This window comes from Phalaenopsis equestris, unplaced genomic scaffold (assembly GCF_001263595.1).
Source record: "Phalaenopsis equestris unplaced genomic scaffold, ASM126359v1 Scaffold000224, whole genome shotgun sequence".
NCBI classification, from domain to species: domain Eukaryota; kingdom Viridiplantae; phylum Streptophyta; class Magnoliopsida; order Asparagales; family Orchidaceae; genus Phalaenopsis; species Phalaenopsis equestris.
The window spans coordinates 6,223,717-6,245,017 of NW_018164666.1; the positions used below are offsets into that span (position 1 = coordinate 6,223,717).

Here is a 21,301-nt window from a genome sequence, read left to right on the forward strand (position 1 = left end):
CTCGGCTTCGCTGCAGAGAGGCGAGGCGAGCTCGGCTTCACTGCAGAGAGGCGAGGCGATCGGGGGCCTTCGGTCGAGTAAGAGGAGGGAGGCGAGCTCGAGAAGACGGGAAGACGAGGCTTCGGTGCGGGAGACGGGATCAAACAGAGCAGATGGGGCGGTGCAGGAGACGGGATCGAACAGAGCAGATGGGGTCTGCGGCGGAGGATTTCGGTCTGTGAAGGAGGAGGTGAGAGCAGAGGAGCAGACGAGGATTTCGGTGGCGAGGGAGAGGGGTTTCGGTGCAAAGGAGAATGGACGAGCGGGAGAAGAAGATGGGGTCGAATGCCAGGAAGGAGCTAATCGGGATCTTGTATTCGAGGAATTCCAAAAAGTCCGTTATGTGATAATAGGCGGGTATTAATGAATTTCCAAACGGGGGAGGAGTTTTATTTGGCATGACACATCTCCTAATTAAATTTCATTAAAGCTGGATTAAATATTTCATTTGAAATTTGAAATTTGAAATTCAAATTACTTAACTCTTGTTCAGGCTCGAGTCCAGTCTAAATCGAATCCGAGTTGAACATGAGTTGAGTCCGAGCCCGCGTCCCGTTAAAAAAAAGTGCATCGATTTCTGTGTCATTTGTGCGCGCGTGTAACCCTAACAATAACAGTAAGTGCGTGAGTTGAGGCGTTCACGAGTGTTCGAGTCACAAATGGTTCACCTAAGGCTATTTGATCCTATAGGAACTCATTTTCGGGCCCTCTACATGTTGGTCCTTAGCCCTTTCAACTAGAAGTTGAGTGCTTGGAACCACTCATACGAGTTTCTTCACAAAAATGAGTCAGGAAGTGGCTTGAAGTTCTACGGGAGGTGGGCTCCATTGCTAGTCCGCTAGGATGGTCAACAAGGGACTCCTAAGGCTAGATTTGGGGTTCATAGGAGTAGGAGACTAAGACCTCACTAAAAATGAGGTCAACACATCCTAGGAATTTTTAATAGCTTCGGTGAAATTAAATGAAAATTTAGATGCGATAGGAATTATTAAAGTTAACTGGTCATCTAAAATAGAAATCAGTGTAGATGAACTTTTTTTTGTTTTGCCGGTTTAAATTTGCATTTGGCAGTGTATTGGTTTCATATGGTCAGATTGAGAACGAAACCAAAGATATTCCTTTAGAGAAGCTACTAAAAAATGACTAGGTTTTTTTTTTCTTTGTAATTTCATGTCTCATGTTGTTTTTTAGATTTTATAAGTTGCAATTATAAAGATGGCTCTGCCCAAATCGATGTCGGAAGATGTGATCTTAAAACATGGTTTTGAGGCAATCATGTAGATACATATTTTAGAGTTGATGTTATTGGGTGCATAACTTTAGAGTTATGCGATTCTAGGAATTGTTAATATCTTCAGTGAGATTAAATGAAGATGTAGATGCCATAGGAATTATTAAAGTTGACTGCTCATCTAAAATAGAAATCAGTGTAGATGAACATTTTTTTATTTGGCAGTGTATTGGTTGCATATGGTTAGAAAGATGCGACTAGGTTTAATCTGACTGAGAATGAAATCAAGGATATTGCTTTAGTGAAACTACCAATAAATGGATATATATAAGCATTGAATGGCTAATGGAAAAAATGATTGATTTTATTTTTTTGTTTGTTATTTCATGCTCATGCTGTTTTTTAGTTTTTATAAGCTGCAATTATAAAGATTGCTCTGCCCAAATCAATGTCAGAAGATATAATCTTAAAACATGGTTTTAGTGTAATTATGGAGATACCTAATTTAGAGTTGATGCTATTGGATGCGTAACTTTAGCATAACCAATAATTCAAAGAATATGTGATGATGTTCATCTAATTTCGACTTATGTTATATATGGATGGGTATGATTGATTAAGGTTTTTCTATTGTATTTGAATATTTGTATTTAGGGACTATATTTGAATTTGTTTTATTGTGTTATCAGAGTTAAGCGCAATACAACCGACAAGGGTTAATTTTAGCTTAAATGCGCAAAGCACAAAGTAATGCTTTTATGAAATAAAGTTTTCATGAACTACATATCATATATACATATATGTTTTGTGTATAAAAGGCTTCTTAAACAACCAAAATTAAACAATGGGTTTGTTGAGGGTTGCTACAATTATTTGAAGAAGCAACTGCGAATCTACTGCAGAAGAAGCTATTGTTCAAAAATGTGCACTGACTATTATACTTAAAAAAAAAAAAAACTTACCACAACTTTCTATCAGCCATCGTACTTATCCAAATTCGGTGATAAAACACAATTTTCAGTTGTAAATTTTTGAAAAAGCAAGCAAAATGCTGTTTTGCTAAACAGAAAAACTGTAGTGCATTAGCTCCATTGCACCACCGCCTCAGACGTAGCCCACATCAATAAATAGTTTTTAATAATTATGATTTATTCAATAACAATAAGTTTCGAACATTTGAAATTTAGAAAAAAAGGTCAAATGCACAAATAATAAAGTGATGAAAGAAAACTTCAAATTAGGAATGGTCGTGAGATTGAGCAAACTGTTAGAGGCAATACAAAAAAAAAAGTGCATTAAAATTTGAGGCTTCAAGTGTTACTTTGGAGAAGAACTTATAGGCTAATAGTTTCTAGCATCATAAACAGAGATAATATTTGAAAAAGTAACATCATATAGCTGGTCGAAGTAGCAACTAGAATTTCACTAACAAATAAATTTTAAAGTATGTGACATCAATTAACTATGCTAGATAGCAATTGTAATGTCACCTAGAAGCATTTACTCCAACTTCATAAGTCAGGAGTATCCCATGACATAAATTATGTACAAATTAATTGTAGTAACTAAAATTTGGTGAGACACCAATTATATACAGCTAATCGTAGTAAATGAAAATGTCACGGATAGTTTAGGAAAATGACACCAATTTTCTACACGAGGTAGAAATTGTAACAAATTTAAAAGCAATAATAATAAACCAACTTGCTTAAGTTGCTATATTTTGATATGTATATGTGTGTGTGTATATATGGGAAAAGAGCAACGGTGGCTCCCTACGCATTAATTAAAAGAAAAGGTACAGAGAATTGAGGGGGGAGGATCCCCTACTAAGAAACCAAAAATACATGTAAACACCCCTAGGGGTTCCTCTCCCCATAATACAACTCACACAAAAAGAAACTTCCAAAATTACAGGTATACCCAAAAGAGATGTATAGAAAAAATCTTCCGGTTAGCAATGATTATCCAAAAGCAATCCCACGAGCAGACAAAAGAACCAGCATGCCGCAATCCAAAGAGATCAAAAACAACTCTCCCCAAAAGTCCAAAGCTTAAGACGACCGGATCCTCAACCTGCATCGTAAAAGATCTGAAGAAATAAAAAATAAAGTGAAAACCAATTTTAAAGAAAATATAAAGGTGGTCCTTCCTCCAGCTTCCAAACAGTAAAGGCAATCCAACCAATCGTAACAATGCCACCAGAATTATAGGGAAACAAAGAAAGAATAGGAGCCATGGGCCTCCAAATGAGAACCAAATTGCTCACAAATAGACCCCAGGTGAAAATAATGCAGCTCATGAAGTCTCCAGAAACTATAGTCCCCAACAAACCTTCCCCCAATATAACACCTTCCCACAGACATCACCCCAGTAGTAGAGGAGCCCTGGGCCTCCTTGCTAAAGACGAACCGGGAAGTATAAGACAACCCGAAAGAAAAAGAAAAACAAAAACCCCCCAGAGTAAACTCTCAGCCCGTAACCCGCAAATACCCCCATCTCCAACAACAAAATCATCATTAAAAAGGGTGCCCTGGGCCTTCCAAAAATGACTCATCAGAGGGAACCTCCAAACCCTCCAATCTAAAAGTAAAAGGCTCAACATCACATACTTCTCGAGAAGAAAAGCATTAACCCAATCATTCGCATCTAAGCAACCCCCGAAGAGGAGTAACAAAGAGAGAAACCCAGCCAAGACACATCAAAGGCTGAACCCAGCCACTCGACCACCACATACCTCCTCAAGGTAATGCATAAGTACGAATATAAGGAGTTTCCAAATTATCCCCCACAAGCAAAGTATGGAGAGGAGGGGGAACTGCTCCCATCCTACAAAACTGACTAGAACCTCCCAAATTAGCAAGCCAGTTTGCAGGTTGATTACCCTCCTGATAAATAAAATTCCAAACCACATTCATATAGGAAATAAGACTATTAATCCTTCTAACATAATAAAGAATATCCCAAGGAGTATCGAAACCCTTAGTAAAAATATCAATCAAGGAGTGATTATCACATTAAAAAATGATGTATTTCCAACTAGGAGAATAAGCCAAAAGAGCAGCAGATAAAATAGCTCTAGCCTTTGCCACAAGAGGGGGATCCGCAAAAGTAGGAGTGGAGAAAAAAATAATACACTTTCCATAATGATTCCTAGCAATGCCCCCACACCCAACACTAGAAACCTTCCAACTCCCATCAATGTTAAATTTAATCCACCCTCTAGGGGGTGGAGTCCAATTGACCAAAATAGGAGGACGCGGGACTCTTCTAACAGCCACATTCAAAATAATTAATACCTGAGAAGAAACCTTGTTTGGAATTACCAAGCCTCCATAGCTTATTAATGTAAGAAATGATGTTAGTGAAAACCATCATTTTATGAATCTCCTTGCCCTCATGAATAATATCATTCCTAGGATCCAGATAAACCACCAAATGATATAAGGATATATTTGCCATAAGTGTTTTTTCTTACCATCCGGGTTGCAACTCAAGGTGGTGAGAGAAAGATTCTTCTAAGGGGAAAGACAACTGCCAAACCACTTTCCAGCCTTTCCCCAAATAAATAAAGCATAGGGGCACGAGAAAAAGATATGTTCAATTGACTTCTCCGCCATCAAACAGAAACAACACCTGGAAGCAATTCCCAAACCTTTCATCTTAAGAATGTCATCAGAAGGAATAATCGAGTGAAATATCCGTCAGACTAAGGACATAGACGGGTTTAAGGCCCAACTCCATACCCCTTCTTCCCAAGAGGTGTTTTGAAAGTTGTGGCGAGCAACATATAAGAATTTAATAATAGAATTTGCCATAGGTAATTTCAAATGAGGAGTGTCATGCAAGAGAGAATCAAAAGGTATCGTAGAAATAAAATTAGCTCGCTTTAAACCCAATATGCTAGTAAGAAGAGGAAGATTCCAATGACCATCAACCCAAACATCGGAGAACTTGAGATTAGGAAACTGCAAATCCCTCATGTTCAACAAAGCATGAGACCAACAATCTTGCTAAAAGGAGAGGTTACCTCCACCCCCTCCCAATAAATGAAATCCCTCGCCCAATCTCTAACCTTCAACATTCTCTTTCATATCGTGGAGTTACCCAACTACCAATTAGTCAAAGCAGGTTGAGAGAAACAACAGTACTTCCCATGCATAAAATTGGCCCATAACGACACATTCTTTTTAAAATTTAACCTTTATTTGAAGACATTAATATCAGCCAAATGATTCAATGATTTGAAACCCAAATCATCGACGTTTATGGGTTTACAAACATCTTTCCAAGGTAACCATCTTCTACCAGAGTGATTTCCAACCCATAAGAACTTATTGAAACATGTTTTAAGAGACAAGATAGTACTTCTTTTGGGTTGAAGAACCTGAAGTATATATAAAGGAAGAGACCCAAGAATACTTCTCAACAAAGTAATACGACCCCAAAAGAGAGGAAGTTATTTTTCCAGTCCATGATTCTTTTCTGAATCTTCTACACAACCTCGTTAAACTGAATACGTCTCTTCTTGCCTTTGAGAATGAAAACCTCCAAATATTTAAGTGGGAGATTAGAGGGGGAGAAACCCGTATAGTTAGTAATCCAAGAGGCATTAGAGCGATTTATCGTTTTCCCCAAAAATATATTTACATTTACTAGCATTGAATGAAAGACCCGAGATAAGTTGAAAATCAATCATGGCATTATGAATCACCTTCACTGAATTCTTGCTTGCATTAGAAAAGAGGATCATATCATCAGCATAGGCCAAGTGAGACACCAACATACTAGATTTGTGAGAATAATGCAGCTTGGAGTTTCCTGTGAAAATATTGTTGAGAAAACGGGAGAGATAATCAAAAATTAAAATGAAAATAGTGGGGAATAAAGGATCTCCCTACTTAATCCCACGGCCCGCACTGAAAAACCCCCGAGAATTGCCATTAACGAGAATGCTATACTTATTAGAATTAAGCCAATATTTTATAATATTGCAGAACTCCTAAGAGAAGCCACGAGCATGAAGAATCTTCAATATAAAATCCCAACTAACCGAATCACAGGCCTTCCGAATATCCAGTTTACTAATCATGTTGCCCCTTCTACACTTTTTCAAGGTCAAGAGCGAGTTCCTGGGTCAGCATAATATTATTAGTAATCCCCCTCCCCTGAATAAAAGCAGACTGATTCAAGGAGATTAACTTGTGAATATAAGGTTGAAGGCGTTTGACCAAAATCTTACTAATCAACTTAGAAATCACAGAGGTGAGGGAAATAGGTCTAAAATGATCCCAAGAGCTCTTCTGATTGTTCTTAGGAATAAGGACAATAGTTGCAGCCGAAAAATAATTTCCAGCATTTCCCCTTTAAAGAAACTTTGTATGGCCGCCACAACGTGATCCTTAACATTATTTCAACAAGTAATATAGAAAGCAGAAGTAAAGTCATCAGGCCCCGGGGCCTTATTATAGTTAATCTCAAGGAGAGTGGAATAAATCTCCTCAATCGTAGGAATAGCACAAAGATCCATATGCATCATATGATGTCTCACATCTTCAAACAAAGAGGCATCAATATTGCCCGTCGTCTCATGAAACTCAAAAAGTTTAGCAAATTGCGACAAAACATTCTCCCCAATTTCCTCATCTCCAGTAATCCCATGCCCCTCATTGTTTTTAATTCTCACAATGATGTTATTAGCTCTTTTTTGTTTGATACAAGCGTGAAAATACTTAATATTTCTATCACCTTGAGTAAAGTGAGTTTCCCCCGCCCTTTGTTGAAGCAACTCCTCCTCCTAAAGAGAAGCCTCAAGAAGTTCTTTATTAGCATCCTCTAACTCGTGAATAATGCCAATGGTGTTCTCATCAAGAGCTTGAAGATTGCTTACCCTTTGTTCAGCTTTTTTAACTCTACATGGACATCTTCAAAAACATCCCAATTCCAAAATCTCAAATCAGCTGCAACCATCTTGTGAAGTTTCCAAAGAACATACCAGCGTTACCCCTCTCCTCACACTTCCGGTTAGCCACAACAAATCTCAAGAAATCATCATATCTAGCCCAGACATTTAAAAATCGAAAGTGGTAGATAGAGGTCTTTTTATAAAAATCAAAGGATAAGATAATAGGACTGTGATCCGATCATGTTCTGGAAAGGTGCTGCACTTTAGAGAAATCATAAGAAGTGTTTCACTGCTGATTAGCAAGACATCTATCAAGTCTTTCAAAGAGCTTGCTCCTCTTCCAGGTAAATTTAGAGCCAATAAACCCCAAATTCGAGATACCAGCAAGAGCCATAGACTCATTAAAATTATTAGTTAAAGTGGAATCAAATCTTCTGCCACTAAGCTTTTAAGACTCATGCATCACCATGTTGAAATCACCACCAACCATCCAGTTTTGATTGATAGAAGTGCCCATAACAACAAGCTTGTGCTAGAGATCAGCTCTTGCAACATTAGAAGTCCCAACATAAACAAAAGTAAGAAAGCCAGAGAACACGTCCATATTGAAATTGGTATGAACAAACTGTCTATCATCCGTAATGATCTCAATTGTAACATGCTTTCTCCAAAACAATTAGATTTTGTTAGAAAAATTAGCAAAAAAATTGAAGTTTTTGAATTTACCCAAAATACGATCATCCGGGGAGGCGACCAAGGGTTCCAAAATAGCAAGCATATCCACCTTATGAATCCTAGACAAAAGTTTAAGTCTACCAAGAGATTGAGGATCCGCAATTCCCCTGATATTCCATATAAGAATATTAAACATAAAAAAATAAATTACCCTTCTAGAGGATCTAGGTCAGGATCGTCCATTTTTATCATAAGAGAAAAATTGATTCTTATCTAACCCATTACTCCCAGTGCAAAAATTTTGAATCTCCTTATATGACTTATTTTTCCTTCTACGATATTTTTGTACATGTCATTCATCCCTCAAAATTTTTGAAATATCATCTAAAGGGAGTTCTCAGAGATTATCATTGAGATTAGAAATATGAGATATGTTTTCCATATTGTGGGCATCAAGGATGGATGGCAAGGACAGACGCGCCCCTTCATCACAAACCAGGATAACAGGATCCTGCCCAGAAACCGTACCTGTAGCCAAATCATCAGCCAAAACCGTACCTTCATCTTTAGCCGGGATAACAGAACTTGTACAGAAACACCATCCTGATTACTAGCAACCATCAAATTAAGAGGAGGAGAGGAGGAATTAGGAATAATAGGAAGCGCCAGACCATTAAAAATTTGCGTATTAGCACTATCAGTATTCAAAACAGTAATAGGAGGTGTAGAGACGGAAACAGAAGCCCCCTTCAGATGAGGATCTGAGGGAGTAGAGTCAGGAACATCAATCCTGCCCTCTGTCACATGCGTAAGGGAAGAAGGGGGGCAGCAGCTGGTACAGACCTAGCAGCCGCACCATCAGGCCCCTGCGGCTGAATCCTCCCCTCCCTTTTCCTTAAATCAGGATTAAACTTGAAACAGTGCTCTTGATCACGTCCAAACATCTGACAATGTTTACAATAGGAAGGGTGTTGCTCTCAACTTACCTTTTGCCAGTAACTTATATGCTCCGAACCGATCCAATTCTCATTCGGAGGAGGTAAAGTGACATCCCTTTTGATCAGAACTCTAGCCAAGGAGGGTCGTGTAAGGTTATACGTAGGAGCATCTAATTTCAGCGGTCTCCCAAACATAGCCGCTAAAGAGAAAAGAACCTCATGATTAAAACTAGAAGACCATTTTAGCACCTTCATCCCAACATTCTCAAACCGGATCTTATGCCTAACAAACAACCGAGTATAATCTTCCTCGTTCGCTAACTGACTCAAAATGTGCCTTCCATCCAGTGAACTAATTTTCCACTCTTCCGTGAGCTTCATCAGCTCAAAGTTTTGTCTAAGAAAATCTAGCTTAGGAATATCATAAATGAACTTTTTGACCAGATGTAAACGACAAGAAGAGATAAGTTCAACATTCTCAGCATCAGTGAGGAAGAGAGCAAGCTTTCCCACTTTCCGGCCGGGGCGGCTAACAAAAGAGGAGACAAAATCGAGCTCGAGATTTTTGTAGAAAACAGAGGGGAAGTTAGGAACACCATAAGCGGTGATGCTGACATAAGAGCGAGACCTCCGACTTGCCTCGCCACGACCGTTAGCCGTGTCTGCGGCGAAAGAACGCACCATGACGAAGGATCACCCAAATCTCCATAGAAACGCAAACCCTAGCAGCAGAGACAGAGACATCGCGATATTAGATATATTGTGTGTGTGTGTGTGTGTGTGTATATATTACACTTTTTGGTTTTTCATTTTTCTTTTCTTTAGGCATCTCATGTATTTTTTGTATTTTCTCTTTTTGGAACCATTTGCATATGGTGGTTATCGTGTTGGCAGATTGCCATGTTTGGGCCCTCCCACACAATTTATCTGTATCATGCTTATTTTTAATATATTAGCCTTTGGGCTTTTTAATATATATATATATATACATACATTATTTATTATTTTTTAAAAGCCCAAGGGCTAATATATTAAAGAGAAAAGATACATATAGGCTGTTTGAGTGAACCTAAAAATATACCCAACCCATATGATACAACACACCCAAAAAAGTTAAAAAAGGGTACATATAAAAATAAAAAAGCCCAAAACCATCCGGACGCTGAAAAAATGAGGGTCATCTCAATCTTGTTTTGCCTCTGGCTTTAGTTCTTGGAAGGGATCCAACTAGCAGATTGGTAAGGTGTGTATCATTAACTAACGTAACCAAAGTATCATCCATAAGACTCCTGAACTCAAGTAGATATCTATTCTTTTTCTTCTTCTTCCTCCTGGAAGTGTAAACTTGCCATTCCTTATCCGAAGAATCAGTCTGATGAGGTGGTAGAGCTGAAGTAGAAGAATTACCAACCGTAGTACCCACAATAGGTTCTATTATCCGTGAAGTATGGGTTGCCTCTACACCGGATACTTTCTGAAGAGGGGGAGCTGCGAGTTTCTCCTAATTATCAATCTGAATACCGTCCTTTGTAGGTAATAGTCCACTAGTATTGTTTTCTATGGGGTTTGAAGGTGTCAGCATCACACCACTCACAGTAACAGTAACAACAATGTCATGTGGGGGGCACAGGGGCAACATTATCCTCCCCAGGTGGAACTAAAATGTCTAGAACAGTGGGGTTAGACCCATCCTTATTCACTTGAACCTTTCATTTATCAAGGATATGCCCAAACAACTTACGTTGGGTATAATATGGGGTCTTTTGTTCCATGACAATTTGTTGTCAATATCCATTATATGTTGTGCCCAACCAGACTTCAGTAACATCAGGTAAAGTAATATCCCTTTTCACAAGTATTATGACCATCGAAGGTCTAGTTAGGTTGAAAGTAAACAGATTTAGCTTCAAAGGATCCCAAAGGATGACCTCAATAGAGTAGAGAATCTGATGGTGAAAAAATGCGAAAAAAATATAGTTTGAGACCAGGTAGACTAAATCATACCGGTACAGTGGGAGTTTCATGATTTGGGTCGAAATCAGGAGACCACTTGAGTAATTTCATTGATTTGCCTGCGATATTAAGATATTTCTCGGAGAAAATTCGAGTGTAGTTTCAGCCACTGTTAGTTGAATCAACACATGTCTTCCCTCCATGAGCCCATCACTTTCCACTTGCCTACTAGCTTAAGATCATCATCACTCTTTCTGATAACATCCATAAGTAGGTGCCTCCACTGAAATTTTCCAATAAGAGCAAACTTGAATTTTTCTGTCAGGGTAAAAATTTCGGAGTCAGAGAAAAAAATTGTTATTTTTCCACATTTCATACTTCCCTTAACAAAAGTGCGATCATCTGTACCATCGCGATAATCCTTATAGCTTAAGGGGAATACCAACTCGGACTCCACCTGAGGGTTACCCACGACGTGTGTAAGGGAGACCTTTGTCGGTTCAACCAAAGAAGATGGAAGAGTCATCAGAGCAAGGGGAGGTGCTAGCGATCACCTACAACGAGAAGTAGACAAAATGACACTGTGTCGGAAAGCACGGTGTCGTGCCGGAGAGAAGCTAGGGCGCAGACGGTCGAAACGAAGAAATGTTAAAGCAGAAGATCGAAATAGAAGGAAAGAGACGTCGGGCACAAAAGCTGGGATTGCAGCATCAAAACGACGCAGAATCTGCGACCGACGATGCCGACACAGACGCAAAAGGGAGCGAGAGTCGACGAGTCGACGAAATGAGTTGCGAGCCCCTCTCCTTCAAGTGGTATAATCAAATGCGAAGGAAATCACTATTGTAAACCCTAGCAGAGCTCGAGCTCTCGACCGCAGCCGACATCAATGATATATATATATCTGCGGTCGAGCGCTCGAACTCTGCTATATATATTTTGAAAGCCCAAAAAGGCTAATATATTAACTAGAGAGAAAGATATAGATGCAATGTGATGGAAGACCCAAACATGACACCCTGCTCACAACAAAATCATAAGAGGTTTCACAACTAGAAAATATTGAAAAGCACATTAGAGACAAATAAAAAGCCTAAAAATGTGGAAATACATAGTATCAGGTGGCTAGAGAACAACCCAATTTGATTTTGCCTCTGCCTCTGGTTCTAGAAAAGAAACAAACTAATAAGTTGGTAAGATGATTGTCATTGCCAGTAGTGACCAATGTATCATCCAATATGTTCCCGAGTTCACTCTTCTTCTTCCTAGAATAGACCTGATCTTGGTCTAATGTGTGTTGGGAATGTGCAGATTGTTGGACATTAGAAACAACTACATGTTGTACCAGCTGATCTGTTATTGGATCAAATGAGTACTCTCGTGTGTCTTGACATGTAGTGCTATGAGCACAACTGAATTTGTAGCAGTATTATGTTGTTCTTCTTCAGAAACTACGACATTGGGAAGAGTATCATGTTGCATCTTCTCAACAGGGTAGTAGGTGGCTGTTCTTTAGCGATATTCAGTCTTAGATGAGAATGCCAACGATAGCAAATAGTAGAGCTGTGACCAAACATTCTACAATGAGAGCAATAAGGAGGATGTAATTCCTTTTCAACTTTTTTGTCAATACCCATTGTGCATAGTGCCAATTCATATCTCATCCGGAGCTGGTTGAGTGATACTTCTCTCAACTAATACACAAACCATAGAGGGTCTATCTAGTAACAGCAAGCGTAGGACTATTCACCTTGAGAGACTTACCGTAAGTAGTTGCTAATGAGTAGAGGATTTTCATGTTGAACAAATGTAATTTTAACCCTGAAAATTTATCCAAACAGGAATGATAGAGAACTCCGCTTTTGAATAAAAACCGACAGTTTACTTCAAAATTTTCATAAAACAATTGTCAATCTTGATAGCTTTTCGAGAGAAAACGCGAGTGTAATCGGTATCATGAGATAGTTGAATAAGTATATGCCTACTGTCAAGTAGGTAAATGTTCCTACTGCCTTGTAGTTTCATAGTATCAAACTCATTCCTAATGATCTCCAGTTTTGGGTGACCATAAAAAAATTTCCCCACTAGGGAGAAATGCCAAGAGGACGCGAGAGTACCAGTTTCAACCTCTGTGAGAATAAGTGCAGACTTTCCATTTTTTTCCCAAACTTTTTAATAAAAGTGTGATCACCTCCAGCTTCAAGAGCCTCATGGAAAGATTCTTTGCAAGACTTACCGATAGCAAAAAATCAGACGCTGAACCTCGAGGAGGGGCACATGTAGGAAAGTCGGCGGCAAGAGCATTTGCATAGGAACGGAAGCGTCGTGACCATCTCCTTCACAAGATAGGAGAAAAATAGTCTAGCGGGTAGAAAGCGAACAGGAAAAGTTCTACCGGGCAGGAAGCGAGCAGAAGGTGCGCCCTTTTGCGAATAAAAAACTGCAGGTGAAACCGTAGCTCGAAACTGGAGCTTGAAAAGGAAAACAGCGCCGAAGCCCTTCATCGAAGACGACGAACACAGAGCCCTTCATCGTCGTCGAGCACCAGAGAAAAGATTGACGAACTAAGGAATCAAACCAGGGTTTCGAGCGAATACCCATACGATACACAGACACTAACATCCTAAAAATGTACATAATAGCTAAATATTAGAGTAAGAATATTAGAGTAAGAATTTTTTTTTTTGAATTGAAAAGGTACATAAATGTTGTATGAGAGGACCCAATATAGGCGCCCTACCCATACGATACACAAACACTAACATCCTAAAAAAAATAAGACATAGATAAAACTCTAAAATTCATAACTCACAGAAAATCAGTTGCTAGGGACAAGTCAGCTTGGTCTCGCCTCTGGTTCTAGGAATTGAGCCAGCTAACAAATTGCCGAGTGTCGTGTCATTACCCGAAGTTACTAAAGTATCATCCATTAAGTTCCCAAGCTGGTGTGTGCCTTCATTCTTCTTTTTCTTCCTAGATGTGTATATCTGTCATTCCTCATCCGAAGATTGGCTCATCTGATTGATGTGATCAACAGATTGTCGGGCATGTAGAAGAGGATGAGCCCCTAGCTCCTGATTAATAATAACAACGTTCTCATTCTGAAGAGATGGTAAATCTCTCCTCAGCACCTGATGTTTCCTGAGGTTGTGGAACTGCGATACTATCGTGATTATCAGACCGAATAATATCCTTTGGAGGTAAGGATCTTGCAGTATTGTTTTCAATAGTGATAGAGACTGTAGGATGCCTAAGTGAACCATCTGCCAATACATCAGTCAGAAGAGCATAAAAAGTATTGTCTCCGACATTAGGAGGGAGAGGTGACATCGTGTCAACCGGTGCTTCAAAGTCTGTGGAATGCACTTGGGGGCGGAAGAGGGACATGTATGAAGTGGGGCAGATTCAGTAACATTTTTACTCTGAGATTTTAGATTTAGATGCAAATGATAACATTGAGAAAGAGAGTGTACAAACATCCGACAGTGGGTGCAATAAAGAGGTATCTATTCAAGTTATGCTTGCTTCCAAAATCCCTGATGCTGTGTGTCAATCCATCTCTCCCGGAAAAGGTAAAGTAATATCCCGTTCTATCAAAATTCTGGCTTCAGAAGGCTGAGTCAGATTCATTATAAGCATATCAGTTTTGAGAGGTTTACCGTATACCATCGCTAAAGCGAAGATGAGCTCTTGATCGTAAAGGTGGACCTTCAAACCTGGGAAGCACAGTCAAACAAGAATGGTAGGAGGTTCAGTACGAGGGTCAAAATCTACCGTTCATTTTAAAACCTTCATCACCTGGTTGTATATTCAAAGGAGTCTTCTCTCAAACAAATGAGCATAATCTGTATCATTGATAATTGAATGAGAATGTGCCGACCATCAAATTTACCAATCTTTCAACCCCCTTTCAGCTTCATTTGCTCAAAATCCTTTCGAATTAGCTCAAGTTTAGGGCTTTCATAAAGAAACTTACCTACTAAGAACAATCAGCAGGGCGCAGCTAGGGTGGAGATCTCGGCCGCTGTGAGAAAGATTGCATGTTTGCCATTTTTACGGGATGTTTTTTTGAGAAATTCGGTTCCAACGCCTAGAGAAAAAGTATCGTGGTAACTTTGCGGAAACATATTCGAAAGACGGTCGGGAGCGGGATTATCACCAGTGAGGGTGGCGGCGTAGGGAAGAACCCCTAAAGCCATCACCTTGGCCGGTGCTTCACTGCGTGAGCATTATCGCTGAGCAGCGGGACGTAGTCTGCGATCGAGGACGAATGCACTTGACGCAGACGACAAGCGGCGTGCGAAGCAGCAAAACAGCGACGTGTGACGAGGGTGAAAAGGCAGCGATGGAAACAACGACTTGCGACGAGGAAGCCAAGCAGCGACGACGCGGTGCCGACGTAGCTGTCCAGAGAAGACGACCGAGAATGAAGAAAACTCAGTAAACAACGAGCGAGATTGTATCTGAAGCCAACGAAACAGTAGCCACGCACGAAGACGATGGAGTGAAGCCGGAGGTTAACGCTGAGTTTCGCCATCGGGCGAAACCCTAGCAGAGCTCGGCGCCATTTTCATATATGACTTATATATATGTATATATATATACATACATGCGTGCGTACGTACGTACATACATTCGTGCATACGTACATACATATTATCAAAAATTTATTTTTTTTGTTAATTAATTATTAAAATATGATCAAATTTGAATTTTTTATTATTGTTTTTGCAAATATTGGATTATATGAGTATCTTTAAATCCACTTTAAATGATTAATTACTTATATTAATTAAATTTGTTGTTAAAAATTACTAAATAGTGTTAAATATTTGAAACAAATCATTTTATTCACTTGGATAACATTGTATGTTTATTAAAAAATTATCATTTTAAAAATTTAACTAATTTAAAATTTATTAAATGTTAAAATAATAATAATGATACCAACAATTGGATTAAAATAAATAGTCCCAATTAAAAAATTTATCTCTCCCCATTTTGACTCTAAATGAGGTGAAATAAAGTTTAACTTTTTTTAAGATTATTTACTATTTTATGGAAATAATTAATAACATGATTGTTTTCAATTTTCTTCTATTAGAGTGGGTCGATTATCTCTATTTGCTAAGAGATGGCCTGATAATTTGAGATAATGGAAATCTAGATTTTGATCGTGTTCATTATTATTCCCCTATTAACTAATATTGATTTATTTTCCTTGTATCTAATCCAAAGTATTGCTTCTAAAACAAGTTGCTTTCGAGCATTTAAATTTGCTTTAAAAATTCTCTCTTGCTTAAGAGGGATAATTTATCATGGGGCTTTCACCCCTAAGAAACCTTGAATTTGTTTATAAAGTCTTTTTTAAGAGTAAAAATTGTATGCGATGTCTTATATAATACTTAAGCTCTTTTTTAAAAAATCAACTTATAATCACTTGAATATAACAATTGGGTGGGAACTTTTATATTAAACGTTAATTGAATTTTAATATTTAATCTTAAATTGATTTCTAAATGAAATGCATTTAGTTATATCAGATGTTTCTTTGAAATGACGTGGATATAATAAAGGTGAGTATTTGTTAGTAATCTACCTAAACTATTCATGTTTGACACATTTAAGAAGCTCCTTGCTCATGCCACCTTACAAAGTACATAAAAAGCTTTGATCAAATGCATATATTATTAATTTTATTATTGGCTTGAATCTTAGTGTCTCTTTCAATGTTGACGATTATGTACCATATAGCGGTAATTTCAAGCCATGAAAGTTTTCAATAGGTATCTCTATGTGTGTAGTTTCTTCATCCCTTTAGTAACACTAGGTCTAGTTTTGCCACCACCCTTAATCCTAGACGTTGAGCAAATTGTGCCAGTGACACGGTAAACGCCACGTCTCTGTCCTAGACCGAACTGGTCCAAGCTTTTGGAGGGCCGACCGCCCCTCTAACCTAAGGAGCGCAGCCTCCCTTCACGAGGGGGCCCACTCCTATTTATCAAGCGTTATAAATTTGCTCGTGTTGGCTTTACGGTTTAGTCTTTTTGTTATGTTTGTTTTAGGACAGTTGTTAGGTCTTTTTTTTTTCTAGGGATATATCCAAGGGTTCTGAGTGGTGCTTTGGTTGTATCTCGTCCCTGAGGTAATGTTTCCCCTTCCAATACCCTTCCCCATCCTTTTACTGCACCGACTTCCTTACCCTCGCAGGTCCACCTGTGCTACCGCCACCCTAAGCCCCCCCTCGCATCTTCGCTACAATTGCTTTTAATATCCCTTTTCTTGCCATCGCATCTAGGATAACAAACCTTTGCCGTTCTTGTTGTTTCCATCCCCATTTCCCTTGTTGCCTTTGCCTATGACAACCAATTCATTTGTTGTTCCGGCAGTTCCTCATTTCCTCTTACTGCTGCCATCTCCCCCTTATTGCGGCCTCACATACCAGCCAACTAACCTCTCCTTTGCCATCTCTCTGGAGGCCCAACTCCTTGTCGGCACCACTTACATCCTGGATTCAACCCTCGGGCTGGTATTGTGTGTTGTTTGTTGCAATTTCAAATTTTTATATTGTCTTATTGTATTTCCTATTTGAATTCAACAATAATATTTGTTTCCACTTGATTGTGTGATGAATTTCTGTATCAGTCAGATAAGTTATTCTGGGTTCTTCGGGTGAATGGTTTCCTTGTATTATAAATGAGTTCCCTTTTTCTGGCGTTTTAAATATTTATTTATTTTTTATTTTTTATTCTATAAATGAGTTCCCTAAAGCTAAGTAGAGATTATTAACTGAATGAAACGAAGAGCCATTCAAGGCCTCTCTTTTCTCATATTCTTTCCCTCTCGTATTTTTTCTATTTTCCCCCTCGTTCATCAATATGTGGTTTTGGAACTAATCATTGATTTAGCTGTTTACTTTGCGGATATTTATACCTTGCTTTTAATTTCCATTGTAGGAGTGCAGTTTATGGATATTGAAATACAACATTGTATTGTCATAATTTTATATACTTGTCATATCTAGATGCTTGTTATTTTGTTGATATGTATGTAGGTGTAAAAATTCTAGAACTGACTAGCTTCACACATTAATATATCCTATATTGAAATAACTAACTTATTTGGAGTTTTGATTCTTTTTTTTTGGTCTATTTAGTGAGTCAGGCTTGAAGCAGCTAGTTCTTGTTACAAATTTTGAAACTTAAAATTCTCAGGCCAACACATCTACTCCTGTGCACGCAGTTGTGTTTTTCTGCATATGGGTATTTGTTGTATGATGCATTTGCTCTTACACTAAAGCATTTTATCCATTAGTTGATTAAGATCCTATTTTAATAGGAACTTTACCTGATTCTTTGTTTTTTGTGATGAATAGTGCATTTATATGCTCATTTTCATCAGCAATGAGTTATGATCTGATAGATTTTTAACAGTTCCTATAGTTTCGCTGAGACAAATTTTGATCTGATAGGCTCATTGATGATGCTTTGACTAAAGGGGTAAAAGTTGCTGTTTGCAGTACATCAAATGAGAAGGCGGTATGTATTATCAAGTTTCTGATGAATATCGATTACTTTTTTTCTTATAGTAAATCTTGAGATTTTTTATGTATGCAGTTATGGTTTTCAATGGCTTCAAAAAAATTGACAAATGGTCATTACTAAATCTTTAAAATTTTTTTAGCATTTTTAAGTTTAAGATATTTTAGGCCATGTTTGGATTTGTTAAGCTTTTGTTTTGATTTGATTTTATTTTATGTTCACTTATGATAAGATTATATTTTGATTGTTGTTTCATGTTTGAGAAACTAGTATAAAAAATATTTTTGACAACAAAAACATGAAAGCATAATTGATTGATATGGTATTATCATGATTATTTTTTTATAATTAATTCCACATATGAATAATCATTATTTAGTATTAATAAAATCAAAATTCATTCAATTTGCCATAATTTGTTGAAACTTATTTAAGTAATTAATAAATGAATCGTCCCATCTCAAATTAATTCAATATAAATATAACTTTAATTATCTTAATGAAAACTTAATTGGAAGAGGATCACGACGGCGTGGTAGAGTGTGGAACACTGTTAGAGATAAAGGCTGAAGACTCGGTTGAATTAATGGAGTTGCCAAGCATGACAAGCCTTCGGCTTTCTTCGCAACAGATCTGGGTGAATGCTGCCTGAGTTGAAGGAAGAGGACCACGACCAAGTATACGACAACGGACTTTGTCGAGATCCTTGTTCAGGCTCGTCAGAAATTGGAACACACTATCATTTTCTAGAATTTTTTCGAGGAGTGGTAGATCCGCAAGAGAGTCTCATGTGTAGTCATAGAAGATGTCACATTCCATCCATAAGGAAACCGATTCGTTATGGTACTGGGTCACTGTTTTTAAGCCATGTTTTGCCTCACAGATTTTATTAGAAACTTCATAGAATTATTTGAATTCCCTACGTTTGACTAGGTTTCTCAAATGACAATTCAGAGGGGCATTGGCAGACGAAAGAAATAGGTATGACAAATCGAGGTTTTCTTGGAATTAATCATCCATGACATAACTATAGAGTTCTCCACTTCCCATGCTGCATATGTTGGTCAGCCTTTGGAAGTTCACAAATCATATATGTGAAGTGGCCGAATTTACCTCTACCTTTGATGAACAACGAAATAGCTTGAGATCGTTGGAGGAAATTCGAGCCGTTGAGTTTACGAGTGGTAATAAAAAGATTCATGGGGCTGTCATGTTCTCTAATCTGCGGAGAGATTGAGGTAGGTGCCTATCGTTCGGTGGACTCAAGGACAACATCGGATGGGTGTCGAGACATAGACATAGATGGTCCCTTAAGCAGCTGACAGCTAAATAGGGCCAGGGGAAGATTCTAGCCGGACGGAGGGAGATCCGGCGGTGGGAGAACCTGCAGAGGAGAGATTTGGCTGCTTGAGGAAGATCTGGCTGCGAGACAGCCAGCAGGGGAGTGCCCGATGGCGAGAAAGCCTGCAGGCAAGGGTAATCGCGGCTGAAACCTGCAGGGGAGAGACCGACGGTGGGAATTCGATGGCTGAAAACTGTAGGGGATGGCTTGTAGGGAAGTTTCGACAACTAGGGTAATGTCTTGACGGCTAGGGCAAGATTCATGACTTTGTATCTTGTAGGTTTGGAATTGAGCAAGACAATAATTTTGCAATTGAAAGGGGTATAACTACATGATACAATGATTCTAAAATAAGAAAAATATAATACCCAAATCTCACTCCATGATATAGGATATAGGATGATATTACAGAAGTTATAAACTAGGAAAAATAACAAATAGGATATAACCGGAAAGGAAACTAAATAATTAACACTATTAATAGTAAATTATTGATATTAAACATGTGTGTAATTAATTTAGACATGTTTTAATTGTGCTTTTTATTAATTATGCTGGATTTATTTTATGTTATGTAATAAAGACAAATGTGATCCTTTTTTGTTCGAGCCTTGAGTGTTTTGGCAATTTTGTGAGTCCCAATTGTATATAAGTATGTGGAGTTTTTTTTTTTTTAAATCAACGAATGATTGAATGAAGAATCATGAAAAATAACTTCTTGAAACCCCAGTGTTCTCTCTTCAAGGGCAAATTTTGACATCTCATTTATGCAAATGTTCAGCTACCTCCTCTCTTCTCCGGACTGTTTCTTCTCTTCCTATTTCGGAAAGAGCTCTCTTGGTGATGAAGATTTGAGGTGAGCTCGTTTCAAGAAGGCTTGAAAGTGAATATCACATTGTTTTGATGGTCATCTTGTTATGTGATTTATAAATGCAATGTTGTCTTTAAATCATTACTTTTTCTTTAGTTTTGAATCACCGTGATCACGGCTGATGGTTGATCCATGTGCCTCGCTTGTATCTATTGATTTTGTTTGATGAAGATTGAAGGTCGCTCTAAAAATTCCACCAATTAAATAAAAAATCTTGTAAACAAATCTTGGCTTCAAGTAGAGAAGAAAAAAGAAAGAAAGGACCAAAAAAAAAAAAAAAAGAGAGGCAAGAAATGTTTCTCTTGTCATGATATTCACCAGCTTTACTGCTGGTGCACTCACTCTCTTCTGACGATGATTTCCTAGGTTTTCATCTTGTTTTAATTGGATGATTGGACTTTCATCACCAATTCTATCTTTGAAAGTTTTTCCCATTGTTTCAAAAGTGTTTATTTATTATAATTCATGAAATGCCGGTAGGTGTTCTCTTATTGGGGTATTTGTTCATTATTCTGCATGGGAATTGAAGACCTGTTTGAGAAATACGTACCTTAATTTTTATATATTTATATAACTATCGGTTGCCAATTTAGTTTATTTTTTTGACAACTGGAACTATATAATTGTTGCAGGTTTCAGCCATAGTTTCCTTCTTGTTGGGTCCTGAGAGAGCTGATAAGATAACAATCTTTGCTGGAGATGTTGTTCCTCGAAAAAAGCCTGATCCGGTATTTATGAAAAAAAACTCTCTTTATTTTTGCTGTCTTTGACATTTATCCACTTAATGCTGTAACTGCTGTACCTGA

At 38.1% G+C, this 21,301-nt stretch overlaps 1 protein-coding gene across 5 annotated transcripts in view; it reads left to right on the forward strand.

The window, feature by feature from the left end:
* Positions 1-21,301, forward strand: part of LOC110023368 (haloacid dehalogenase-like hydrolase domain-containing protein At3g48420) — a 76,709-nt gene that overhangs the window by 39,080 nt on the left and 16,328 nt on the right. For 4 of the 5 annotated variants that reach the window (XM_020722750.1, XM_020722751.1, XM_020722752.1 and 1 more), the window contains 2 exons: positions 18,213-18,279; positions 21,128-21,223. In XM_020722750.1, the coding sequence (XP_020578409.1) occupies positions 18,213-18,279; positions 21,128-21,223 (163 nt within the window). Of the gene's footprint in view, positions 1-18,212; positions 18,280-20,405; positions 20,481-21,127; positions 21,224-21,301 lie in introns of those variants that run through there. The other variant, XM_020722754.1, reaches the window with a different exon arrangement.